The sequence below is a fragment of the Malus sylvestris genome, chromosome 10, assembly GCF_916048215.2.
Source record: "Malus sylvestris chromosome 10, drMalSylv7.2, whole genome shotgun sequence".
Lineage (NCBI taxonomy): Eukaryota > Viridiplantae > Streptophyta > Magnoliopsida > Rosales > Rosaceae > Malus > Malus sylvestris.
Window position 1 is genome coordinate 28423196 of NC_062269.1, and position 14063 is coordinate 28437258.

The following is a 14063-nucleotide window of genomic DNA, read 5'->3' on the forward strand; positions in this document are numbered from 1 at the left end:
CAATGTTTGCCAGCTCGCTATATAATCAACTTAAATCAGTTAAATATCATACAATACATTTCCTTCCAATTTTTTGTGATAAACTAATAGATAATTGACTAAATAAACATCGTGCAAAGTTTCAATAAAAATTTCCAAGTTTTTCTTACAATTTTCGTGGTTTTTATTCAATTTTTATCGATATCGATAATATCCCGATATTTCTATCGAAATTTTCATGTTTTTAGACTGCTGATATTTCTGATATTATCGATATTTTATACTGAAAACTAATATGATTCTAACAGTGAGTATAATACAATATGCTGAATAAAGGACTTTATGAAAGTGACGACGGAAAGGACTAAATTAACCTGCAACATATAGTCAAGTTAAAGGACGTATATTTATGAGTCACATATAAGTCCAAAAACCATCGTTTCAAACTATCTTTCTACAAATTAAGACTTGCACAAGTTGGTAGTCCTATGATAAATTAGATTAATATGTTTAACAAAAGAAGTATTATCTGATTTTACCAATCTGAACGGATACTAATTAGGATCATAGTTTAAAATATTTATAATATCCTAATATTTTCATCGAAATTTCTTTTTTTTTGGACTACCGATATTTCCGATATCATCGATATTTTAGACCTTGTTAAGTCACTCATGTATCTTACCATGCAATGTATAAAGTGTAAAATATTGTACTAATTCATTATATATAAATGATTATGGTATGTTTAAACTTCTTTCATTAATTACTACATATTTTCTACACTCACAACGTTTGCCAGCTCGCTATATAATCAACTTAAATCAGTTATATCTATCATGCAATGCATTTCCTTCCAATTTTTTGTGATAAACTAATAGATAATTGACTAAATAAACATCATGCAAAGTTTCAATAAAAATTTCCAAGTTTTTCTTACAATTTCCGTGGGTTTTATTCAATTTTTATCGATATCGATAATATCCCAATATTTTCATCGAAATTTCCGTGTTTTTGGACTACCGATATTTCTGATATCATCGATATTTTATACCTTAATTAGGATGCAAATGCGATAGACAAAGAGAGAGGGAGGATGGGGGAGAAAAAAAAAAGGAAAACTAATGAAAATGGCTTGAAAACTTTAAGTTTTAATGATAAGGACAAAATAAAGGGTAAAGTGAATAGTACCATGATTGACTTTTTAGTGTAAAAATATGGTTTTTCGTTAAAGTAAACAGTACCAGATGCTTTTCATTAAAGTTCCCAATTAAAAAAGATAAGGGAAAAAAGAAAGATAACGGGGCTTTGAAAGAGTATGTGCATGTAACGTATAAAAAACTTCATGAGAGCAAAAGCCCAAAGTGTTCACACATAAATAGACCACGGTCAAGAGTCAAGAGTGCCATGTAAGCACATCACGCAACGTTCACAGTGTGAACATGAAACCATTAGATTAAAACAACAGTAAGTAAACCACACAAAATTAGAAGGGAACAAATTGACAAGGCCCTACAACTCAATTGCATACGCAAATGAAAGTGACTAAACAATTTCACGTTGCAATTTTTTTTTGATGGAAAAGATAATCAAAGATAATCCTTGAGTAAAAACAATTTGAGGCAATAACCATATCTAGTATAATGAAAATTTTGTACATGGTGACATGAGAAATTTTGAAAAGTAGTCAAATTGTGGGCACGCAGAAGGTTTTTAGACCAATGATCAAATTTTTAGAATTTAACCACGCGAAGGGGATTCGAAGTGAGTTCGAGCATATGTCCGAGGAGGCCTCCAGCGGTTATATTTCTAAATCTTGACAGTAATAGCAAATTAAACTATGTCTATATGTATGTTGAAGGGCCCGTGCATGAGTGTCAACTGTCGAGCGGCAACAAACAAGGCAGACTGTCTAATTTTAAGAAAGCTAGACATGTCACTCACCTTAGATAGCTGTAGTAATTGCAGACTTTGATCAACATCTAGCATAATAATCCAACTGATGAAGCAGGTCTTGCATTTGGCAATTCAGAATTCATATAAGATCGAACTCCTTATTTATTTGTTTTTTTTAAGTGTTTTTCTCGACCTAAACATGATAAATTTTACTAAATTCATGGTTTTTCCAAACTTGGGTTTCTGGGTTGTTTTAGTTCTAATATATCAGAACTTTTCTCTCATTTCCTCATATATTTTTTTTCTTTAAATTGTGTATATGGACCCTGTGAATCTCTTAGATTTTTGTTTTAAGGAAGAATCTCTCTTAAGATTTTTTATGCACATTTTATTAACCAAATCCGAATCAGCGACACAAAAGCCAAAGTGCGCACACTCATTCATTCTATGAAAAAACAGTAACATTGATACATTAAATTAAAACCAGATAAGCAAACCGCATGTATAATTTACAAAGGAAAAAAAGAAGCGAAATACACAGAATTAAGTACTTTTGGGAGGACTAGAAAAGCTGCTAAATCATACGCATTACAATGGTGTTTGATGTATAAGGTGATGAGAAGCGAGAATTAGAGAGCTATTAGGATTTTGGGGATTGGGATGCCAAAGCTGATGTGGAAGGAGGAGGATGAAAAAAGTGAACTTTAACAAAAACTCTCAGTATTATTTACTTTAACGAAAAATTATATTTTTACACTAAAAAGTTAATCATGTTACTATTCACTTTTCCTTTTATTCTGTTAAACTCAAAATTTTCAAACAATTTTCACGAGAACTTCCCAGTAGGTCACCCATCCTGGGATTGCTCTCGTGCGAACTCATTTAACTTCAGAGTTCCAATGAAACCCGAAGCCAATGAGCTCCCAAAAAAGCTGATGCTAGGTAGAGATGGGAATATACATATAAGGCTTACAGGATCCACTCCCTTCGGCAATGTGGGATGTTACAATCCACCCCCCTTAGGGACCCGACGTTCTCGTCGGCACACTATAGGCCAAAGATTGGCTCTTATACCAAATTGTCATATCCTAGCCCGGGCCCCCACCACATCCCATGCTCGACTCCACTGTAGCACGATATTGTCTGTTTTGGGCCCCGACCACGCCCTCACGGTTTTATTTTTGAGAACTCACACAAGAACTTCCCAGTGGGTCACCTATCCTAGGATTGCTCTCGCGCGAACTCACTTAACTTTAGAGTTCTGATGGAACCCGAAGCCAGTGAGCTCCCAAAAAGCCTCGTGCTAGGTAGAGATGGAATATACATATAAGGCTTACAGGATCCACTCCCCTGAGCGGTGTGGGATATTACAATCCACCCCCTTAAGGGCCTGACGTCCTCGTCAGCACACTCCTGACTAGGGATTGGCTCTCATACCAAATTGTCTCATCCTGGTTCGGGCCCTCACTGCATCCCGGGCTCGATTCTACCGTAGCACGATATTGTCCGCTTTGGGCCCTGACCACGCTCTCAGGTTTTGTGTCTGGGAACTCACAAGAGAACTTCCTAGTGGGTCACCTATCCTGGGATTGTTCTCTCGTGAACTCGCTTAACTTCAAAGTTCCGATGGAACCCGAAGCCAGTGAGCTCCCAAAAGGCCTCGTGCTAAGTAGAGATGAGAATATACATATAAAGCTTATAGGATCCACTCCCTTGGGCAATGTGGGATGTTACAATCCACCCCCTTAGGGGCCCAACATCATCGTCGGCACACTACCGGCCAGGGATTAGCTCTGATACCAAATTGTCACATCTCGGCCCAGGCCCCCACCACATCCCGGGCTCGACTCCACCGTAACACGATATTATTCGCTTTGGGCCCTGACCACACCCTCACGGTTTTGTTTCTAGGAACTCACACGAGAACTTCCCAGTGGGTCACCCATCCTAGGATTGCTCTCGCGCGAACTCGCTTAACTTTAGAGTTCTGATGGAACCCGAAGCCAGTGAACTCCCAAAAGGCCTCGTGTTAGGTAGAGATGTGAATATACATATAAGGCTTACAGGATCCACTCCCCTAGGCGATGTGGGATGTTACAATCCACCCCCCTTAGGGGTCCAACGTCCTCATCGACACACTACCGGTCAGGGATTGGCTCTGATACCAAATTGTCACCTCTCGGCCTAGACCCCCACCACATCCCGGGCTCGACTCCACTGTAGCACGATATTGTCTGCTTTGGGCCCTGACCACGCCCTCAAGGTTTTGTTTCTAAGAACTCACACGAGAACTTCTCAATGGGTCACCCATCCTGGGATTACTCTCGCACGAACTCGCTTAACTTCAGAGTTCTGATGGAATCCGAAGCCAGTGAGCTCCCAAAAGGCATCATGTTAGGTAGAGATGAGAATATACATATAAGACTTACATGATCCATTCCCCTGGGTGATGTGGGATGTTACAACTTACACTTTCTCTTGAGCCTCTGCAATATTTGCCCTCATTGCCATCTCTCTCTTTCTCTCTCTCTCTCTCGATGTGTTGTGGGTTTCTTGCTCTAAGAAGATGGGGTTTAAATAACGAAAAAGAACTATGAATGATGAGATGACTAGATGAAGGAAAACCCAAAAATCAATTCAAGAAAGAACAACATGCATGAGGAAGATACCAGACTTAGATCCTCTTTGGATCCGTACACTGGGGATCCCATGGATCAATTAATAACAACTGTTCATCAAATATCGTGCGACCACAATTGAATGCTTTTTATATTTTCAACAATAAAGTAGTCTCATTTTACGTGAAAAATATAAAATAAAAAAAATGGCCACACGATTTTTGATGCATGGTTGTTATTTATTTCCAGTGAGAAGATATGGAGAGGATCTAATTCCGGAAGGGACAACAAGATCACCTTCAAATGTATAATGAACCCTTCCAAATGTATAATGGTACTCTTCCAATTTTTTGTTTTGTCTTCCACTCTTTATAAATGACTCAATGAGCATCAATTATTATAGAGTTTTAGATGAAGAAGAATTTTCATGCAACAAAGATTTTATGTTGTATCCTGAATCATCGCATATCACTAACGTACGCCTCCAATGACTTCCCATAGGTTTTCGTTCTCCACCATGTAAGAGAGAAGGGAAAAGCGTACAAATTAAGGGGATATTTTTTTTTGGATTATAGCTAACAAATACGAATTCTCCCATCTCAAAGCATATATAATGTGTTGGGCAAGGGTTGGAAGGTAAGAGTATCTAGTTAGCCCTTCAAAACGAAGATATAGATTACCAATATGTTTTTTGGTTCACTTAGGATTCTAAATTTATTATTTATTTAAATAGGTCTCACGTTAAAGGCTTGCGTTGGGGTTAGTTTGGCCTTGAAAGGTGTCTAAGTTTCAATTTGACTTGGCAAATTTTGTTGGACTAGGAGTTGTTTTTCAATTTAAGGCACAATTATCAATTTACCCAGGCCATAAGACTCCCATTAATTAGTATCCCCTAAAACAGTTCCAACCACTCTAAATCGTTAGTATATATTATAACTTACAAATTAATCGCAAAAGAGTAGTAACATGTATGTAAAACTTCAGATTAATCATGAATTGCCAAACCCAAGTTATAGAATTTATAAAGTTGATTAAAAACAGATAGAAAGATCAAAAAGAGATCAATCACAGCATTATATGACTTGAATGTCATTGAAATTACAACACACGCATCACCAAGAACTCACTAGCAGAATACAAAACATTTGCACTAATTGGGTGGCTCATATGCTATATGGTGGCCATGGTAAACGTGGCTGCTGACGATCTTCTTGGCATTTGAGGTTTCAGAGGGTCCAACTCCAGCAGAAGTGTCTGCAAGAGATAAAAAAACATTGCACAATTTGATCAAGCATCATTCTTTTTACTAACCTTTTCTTCACAGGGAAAACGCTTCCGGTTTTCGGTTTGAACGTCCATGGCTCAGCCTTGTGGGATTCCATCATTTCTTGTTGAGACGGGTTATCCATGTCTTTTTTTTTCTGTGTTTTTTGAGTGTGTATTATGAATATTTATGAGAAACATTGCACAATTTGATCAAGCATCATTCTTTTTACTAACCTTTTCTTCACAGGGAAAACGCTTCCGGTTTTCGGTTTGAACGTCCATGGCTCAGCCTTGTGGGATACCATCATTTCTTCTTGAGACGGGTTATCCATGTCTTTTTTTTTTTTTTTCTGTGTTTTTTGAGTGTGTATTATTGAATATTTATGAGGATTGAAGAATAGAAGCCCTTTTCAAGTTTAAATAGGCAAAAAGAACAGAAAAGGCCAAAGCGGGTGGTGACCGGTACGTGGAGGGAAGCAGCATATTCCTGGACCATGTGACCATCACTCCCATGTCACTGTTTTCCTGAGAGTGACAATTCGTAAATTTCATCAAATTCAACACCAAAATGCGTTACTTATTTAGGAAAATTTAATCCCTTTTACACCGTAAAAATAATTCATGAGAGAAACTTCAGCGATTTTGATGTAGCTCGTTATTCAAATTACTTGAAGGCAAAAGAGATTGTGAATTAAATTTACACCAGCATAATAATTCATGAGAAAATAGCAGTTAACTCATTTAGCAAGTAATTTGAGAAAAAGGTTAATAATGGGTTGTGAGAAAGAACAAACAAAAGTCCAAGATTAACCCAGTTTGATGATCTTACGTCCATTTTCTGTATAGTTTTGGTGAGTGCGATCATCGCCTTACTAACAAACAGAAATTCCAAATGCATGCAATTCCTTCAACATCAACAAGTGGATGCTTGGAGTTGGAGTTAGTTTTCAATAGTTTGATGTCATCAGATTGAATGGAAAAGACATCAAAGGGTAATTGGGATCTATATAATTGTTTTTTGTTTTATTTTTACTTTATCGCTTATTCCTGGCTGTATGATACCAATCTTCAAATTAACCAACCAATCTACGTTTCCATTAACATGGGACATAATAATCATGCGAGCCTTAGAAAAAGGTCTCTCACGTACGTCAATAGACGTGTGGGACATGCATGCAGTGAGTGCAAAAAGAGGCAATCTCCTCAACTTGTTTCCAACCAGCTGCGCGCCTACCATTTGAGAAAATCTGGGGAATCGAATGACTGAAATTGATATGATTCTTAGTCTCTGACAGTGAATCCAAATTATCCTTTTATTTCGAAAATGTGAGGCGAGATCCTAACTTGAACCCAAGATTGAGTTATGAAAGTGACTTAAAGGACGAACATGCAACATATGATCAAGTTGAAGGACTTAAATATAAGTCACAAATAAATTTCAGAACCATCGCTCCAAATTACCCTTCTACAAATTAAGGCGCGTCTAAGTTGGTAGTCTTTGATAAATTTGATTAATATATGTTCAATAAAAAAATTTATTATCTGATTTTACCAACTTGAATGGGGGAGGAAAAGACAGATCTGGAGACCATGAAAGAGTGCGTGTGTGTAATGTGTCATGTATCAATAAAATCCCATGAACGCAAAAGCCCAAGTGTTCTCACACAGAAATAGACCACATTCCAAGAGTCAAGAGTGCATGCAATTAAGAAAATTACACCACATTCACAGTGTGAACATGAAACCACTTCCAAGAGTAACTATCAAACATCATGGTGGTGAACAAGAGTAAGTAAACCACACAAAATTAGAAGAGAAAAAGTTGACAAGGCCCTAGAACTCAATTGCGTGTGCAAATGAAACTGACTAAGTAATTTCACGATACAATTTTTTTTTTAATGGAAATGATAAAAATCCTCAAGTAAAAACAAATTCAGGCAATAACCATACCTAGTATAATGATAAATTTGTATATGGTGACATGGGAAGTTTTGAAAAATAGTCAAATTGTGGGCACACTAAAGGTTTTTAGACCAATTATTCAAACTTTCAGAATTTAACCATGCGAATGGGAGGAGGTGGTTATATTTCTAAATTTTAAAAATAATAGCTAATTATATGTATGTATGTATGTCTGTCTGTCTGTCTGTCTGCCTGCATGCTGAAGGGTCCATGCATGAGTGGCAGCTATCGAGCAGCAACAAACAAGGCAGACTGTCTAATTTTAAGAAATATAGACATGTCACTTTGTATAGCTGTAGTAATTGCAGACTTTGATCAACATCTATAGCACAACAAAAGCAGGTCATGCATTTGGCAATTCAGAATTCAGATAAGACCAAACTCTGCCTATTTATTTGTTTTCTTTAATGCTTTTGTCGACCTAAACAAGATAAATTTTACAAATTTCATAGTTTTTCAAAACTTGGATTTCTTGGTTGTTTTAGTTCTAATATATCAGAACTTTTCTCCCTTTTATTTCCTCTTATATTTTTTTTCTTTAAATTGCGTATGGACCCTGTGAATCTCTTTGATTTTTTTTAAGGAAGAATCTCTTAGATTTTTTTATGCACATTTTGTTAACCCAATCCGAATCAGCGACACAAAAGCCAAAAGTGTGCACACATGAATCATTCATTCTATGAAAAGGCAGAAACATTGAAACATTGAATTAAAGCCAGATAAGCAAACTACATATATAATAAAAAAAAAGTGAAATACACAGAATTAAGTACTTTTGGGAGGAGTAGAAAGGCTGCTGAATCATATGGATTACAATGGTATTTGATGTTTAAGGTGATGAGAAGTGAGAATTAGAGAGCTATTAGGATTTTGGGGATTGGGATGCCAAAGCTGATGTGGAAGGAGGATAAGAAAATGAGCCAAAGTAGAGAACTAAACTATCAAACATCATGCGTTTCACTGATTTTCTCTTGGCGGGAAACACACTTCCAACTTTTGGTTTGAAGCATGAGTAGTATTGCGTCTCCTGCAGAACCATCATCTTCATTTCCCGATCATCTGGGTTCTTCTGTTTCTTCATCCCTTTCTCTTCAGCCTCTGCAATATTTGCCCCCACTGCCATCTCTCTCTCTCGCGTGCTGTGTTGTGGGTTTCTTGCTCTAAGAAGATGGGGTTTAAATAATGAAAAAGAACAATGAATGATGAATGATGAGATGACTAGATGAAGGAAAACCCAAAAATCAACTCAAGAAAGAACAACATGCATGAGGAAGAGACAACAACATCACTTTCAAAAATAAAAGTGGGATGCCTGAACAAATGACACGTGGCCTTGGTGGCTCACTTCCCATATTTTCATAAGATTTTCTGGCACTGCCAACTTGCAGGAACGTTTTATTTTGGAAAGATTGATTAGTATTTTCAAGCCAACCAACAACTAGAAAAACATGTTATAAAGAATATACGGAAGAAAGTGATCGAGTTTGAGGAAAATGTACCATAATTAAAGATATTTATATATATATATATATATATATATATATATATATATATATATATATATATATATATATATATATATATTAGAGTGTTTATAAATCATTTTCACTAAAGGAGACTCAAAGATTTAATCCAAATTGTGCACGATAGAATTCCAAGTTTTTTTGCGTATCCAAGACATTTGACATTGATCAAGACAAATTATTGACATACAATTTCAAATACATATAAGCAAGCAAACATTTCAATAGACTGGCTAGCAAACTTAGGACATAGATACGATCAGCACACTTGTATTTGGTTCTATAATTTTTTTTTTTTTTTAAGAAATTATACCCAAGCTAGCTAAACTATAATATTAAGGTTTAAAGATCCGTAATCGATCCTCTCTGTAATCTCTTTTGTAAAGTTCATCATAATTGGAATCGATATAAAAGTACTTGAAGAATTTGAATTAAAAAAAAAAAAGAGGTAAAACACATAGACAAGATGAGATAATTAAAAATAGAGACCAACTGAAAGTTGGATAGTTTACAATGCATAACATGAAACGATACGCATTATAAACAAAAATACATGTACAGATAGTTTGTAGAGACTGGAATAAATACGTTTCATTATGAGGAATCCATATTCTACCATCAAGTTAGGAAAAAACATTGCTCAACATGAAATGGTATTATTAAAGGAAAATTAATGAAAATAGCTTGAAAACTTTGAGTTTTAACGATAATGACAAAATAAAGGGTAAAATGAATAGTACCAGGTTTGACTTTTTAGTGTAAAAATGTGATTTTTTGTTAAAATGAGCAATATCGTGAGTTTTTCGTTAAAACTTTCCATCATTTATTAGCATCATCAAACCCAATAAAGTCATTGAAGATATTCAAGTGTGAATAGCTTCACAAGCACAATATCTCAACATTAGGAAAATGGGATGCTCTAGTTATTTTTGTTTTCATTCCACTTCTTGACGACATCGGTTTATTAAACATAAGATATTGTGTGTGCGTGTGCGTGTGTAAATTAATATTATATAGAAACAACTTCCAAGAAGTTTGATTCATTAGCTTGCTATATTATTCCTTGCCGTACTTGTTGATAACAAGCATGCAAAATCTTTGGTAAAAGGATTCTACGCCATCAGACTCATGATCACCACACATCTCGGATATATATAAAAATCCAAATCTAATCAACTTGTTTCAACGTCACCTACCATGATGAGTCACTAACGGTCCACCAACCCACCACTTCACCAATCTTATTTGCTTTTGCTTGCAACGAGTAAACCACACTAAGGTATGGTTTGGCATTGAGGTACTTAAAAAAAAAAGTTGTTTATTTTCAAAATTTTTATGTTGAAGGTGTTTGGTAAATTAAAAAAAAAAAGGAATTATTTTGGAAGCTGTTGTGAGAATAAGTTGAAATCATCAGAAAAGCTGAAGCAGCTAAATGCTGCTTTGGAAAACTGGTTTTTTTTTTCTAAAGTCCAATAACACCCTCTATCTCATTGTAGCTCTGTTCCCTGGCATCAACTGTATGCCTAACCTGATTGTTTGACATCTCCAGACGGGTGATCTCAGTCGTCAAATCATCAATCTGCTTCTGCTTCTTCATCCTCGAACGCCTCACAGATTCGCGGTTGGACAACATCATCTTCCTCTTCTTCTCGTCCACCGTCGCGGACCCATCGGATCCTGAGCTTGATTGGTGCTGAACCGAAGACATTTCTTCCTTTCTTCGGGTAATTTACCCAAGAATTGCAAAAATTAGGAATTGATGTTTGTTACCTAAATTAGAATAGGGTTGAAAGAATTGGGGCGAAAATAAAATTAGGATTGGGATTCGAATTGATGTGATTAATTCACGAGAAAACGTAGAACCAGTAGAGGAAGACAATGGAGAACGAGTGGAGCAGACGGATACGAAACATAATGTCATAGAAAGACTAGACCCATTGATTTAGACTTTTACGAACTAGGGATGGGCAAAATACCCATGGGTATGGGTAACCGCGGTTACCCGCCCATTTAAAGTTGATGGTTATGGTTATGGGTAACCGTTTAAACAAATAAACGGTTATGGGTATAACCGTTTATCCATGAAATTTAAATGGGCGGTTATGGATATTATCCGCGGTTATAACGGGTATCCATCGGTTATGGTTAATATTCATGGTTATAACGGGTATCCATTTACCCATTTAATTTAATATATGTAAAATTAAAAAAAAATTAAAAACCATCAGAGTTACAACTCTGTCACTCTCTTTCTCCGCCTTTCAACTTCGTCACTCTCTCTCCGTCCGTCGCTCTATCTGTCGTTCTCTCTCTCCATCACTCTCTCTCTCCATCGCTCTCTCTTTGCACCTTTCTCTCCGTCGCTCTCTTTTTGTGAGCAGCCTGGTTCACTTGCTGTACGGGTTTTACATCTTCAGCACCGCCGTGGCCGACGATCTGTCATAGGAGTTGAGTCAACCTTCTTTACGCCGACGCCGCCGCCCCAACCCTCGGCGACTCCTCCGACTCCACCACCACGATATCCCCTATGAACTCTCACTTCTCGGCCTTGACTTGCCGCGACACCCTCCGCCTCATCTTCGAGAAGCTCCCGATTCCCGACCTCGCTCGCTCCAGCTGCGTCTGCCGAGTCTGGAGCTCCTTCGCCTCCGATCAAGAGATCTTCGCCAAAGCCTTCAAAGTTCCTTGGAATCTGAAGGAGGTGATCGGAAAGCCGGCGTCTTCAAGCTTCTGGAGGGACAATTCGATCGGAAAATTCGCCATCTCGCACCAGATTGTCCGCCAGGACACCGTCGCCAGCCTCGCCGTCAAGTATTCCGTTCAGGTACGCAAGCATTTTGGTTCTTAATTCTTATCATCTGTTTGGTTGCCTAGAAAAATGAAAATGGAAAACACTTTTAGGCCAGTCTGGGACTCCTTAGGTAGAAAACACTACATATAAATGCTTTTTTTTTGGGTCAATTACATAGAAGTGCTTTTATTAAAGAACAAAAGTCGATTGATCAGAAACTCAAAAAATAAAGAACAAAAGTCGAAATTTTTATTGAAAATGCTTCTTGGAAAAGAAGTTGGAAGTGCTTTGAAGCACATAAGTACTTCTATACAGATAAGCAATTTTAAGTTTCCGGCCAAACATGGTCTTAATTCAATTTCTTTCAGGTGATGGACATAAAACGATTGAACAACATGATGAGCGAGCACGGAATATACTCTTAGGAGAGATTAAGTGGGAGACCAACACCCACCTCGGCTTTGCTTAGGGCTGGTTCGGGACTGCTTGTGTCATAAGCGCTTCTGCCAGTAGCGCTTTCGCCAAGTGAATTTCAACTTGTAATGATTGTTCTATCAGGCAATGAATCAACTTCAAATGTGTATAAGTGCTGTGATTTGTAATTGTATCCACATTGTCAAAGTGTTGTTATTGATAGAAAGCTTCTTGATTTGAATAGAGAATAGTGTTCCGCTTTTCATTTTTTGATTAACTATCGTTAAAAAAATAATGTAGACGGGAGAAAAAAAAGGAAAATGGGTAAAAAAAGGATAAACGGGTGAAAAAATGGGTAAACGGGTAAATGGTTATGGTTATGGTTAAATGGGTAAATGGTTATGGGTAAATGGGTACACGGTTATGGTTATGGATAACCGTTTATAAACGGTTATGGTTATGGGTATAACTATTTATGTAATTACCCAACGGGTAAACAGTTATGCGGGTATGAACATAAACGGTTATGGGTAAAATAACCGCGGTTACCCGCCCGCATAACCATTGCCCATCCCTACTATGAACCCAGAATTTCCAGGCCCCCAAATCAAATCCGATCGTATTGGATTTTCAAGAACCTCAAAAAAAACACCAAATTAAGTTGAAGGAGGACTTATCTAAAAGAAAAACTAATGAAAATGGCTTGAAAACTTTGAGTTTTAATGATAAGGACAAAATAAAGGGTAAAGTGAATAGTACCAGGATTGACTTTTTAGTGTAAAAATGTGGTTTTTCGTTAAAGTGAACAGTACCGGGTACTTTTCATTAAAGTTCCCTTATCTAAAAGGCAAAGGCACAGTGGAGAAAGATAGGCGAATTGAGACAGAAGGAGAAAGAAGGTTAATAAAAGAGGAGACTTCTAGAGAGACTATTAATAAATAGAAGACATGGATTATTAATAAATTAAAATGGATAAAAGAAAGATAGGGCTCATTTATTATTTTACATTTAACATTATACTCATTTTATATCATTTTTTGTCATTTCACACAGTCACTGTTGTTTTACATAAAAGTTTACCAAACACTATCATACAGTTTTTTTTTTTTTTTTCCAAAAGCACTTTTACAAAAAAAAATTACTAAACACTCTGCTGCTTTATTTCGCAGCTGCTTATTCTCACAACACAGCATAAGAAGCTTTTTTTTCAAAGCACATCAATATCAAACTAGCGCTAAATTTCGATCATCAAATTTGTTCATCAAACAATGTGTTAGTATTGTAACCCGAATAAAATTGTACTTATTTTTATCAAGTAAACTATAATAAACACAGCAAGCACAAACGAAAACTGACCCCTTCAATCTCCTAGTTTTAATCTTCTGAAAATAAAATATTGAGGATGTGTAATTTGTAAATGCTGAATTGGACAAATGGTGGTTTTGACCAAGACGGTTGTGATCCTCCTCCTTCCCTAGTTTATAATCCCTCTTTAGATGTTATCGGCACTTCACTATTATAATACCATATCTAATAAGTAAATTTAATAATTCTAATTGACCAAGGACTTGCTTAGTTTGCTTAATTTGTAACTAATCTGTTGAATCTATGCTA

General features: G+C 36.5%; 1 protein-coding gene and 2 long non-coding RNA genes across 3 annotated transcripts in view; 1 reads left to right on the top strand and 2 right to left on the bottom strand.

Moving 5' to 3' along the window:
* The window catches only part of LOC126584220 (uncharacterized), a 67623-nt gene that overhangs the window by 12447 nt on the left and 41113 nt on the right, over window positions 1–14063 (bottom strand). The window lies entirely within an intron of this gene.
* On the bottom strand, window positions 5479–6131 carry LOC126584218 (uncharacterized). Its single transcript, XR_007610015.1, has 2 exons — window positions 5994–6131; window positions 5479–5914 (listed from the first exon to the last, which is right to left on the bottom strand). It is a non-coding gene; the product is annotated as an uncharacterized LOC126584218 (long non-coding RNA).
* Window positions 11435–12714, top strand: LOC126584214 (F-box protein At1g55000-like). Its single transcript, XM_050248674.1, has 2 exons — window positions 11435–12068; window positions 12404–12714. Exons 1-2 carry the CDS (start codon window positions 11772–11774, stop codon window positions 12458–12460), a joined length of 354 nt encoding a protein of 117 aa, XP_050104631.1. The 5' UTR covers window positions 11435–11771; the 3' UTR covers window positions 12461–12714.

Coding starts and splice junctions, on each gene's coding strand:
- LOC126584214 (XM_050248674.1), top strand. CDS start 11,772: ATGAACTCTCACTTCTCGGCCTTGACTTGCCGCGACACCCTCCGCCTC. Junction 12,069..12,403: donor CCGTCAAGTATTCCGTTCAG/GTACGCAAGCAT, acceptor AATTTCTTTCAG/GTGATGGACATAAAACGATT.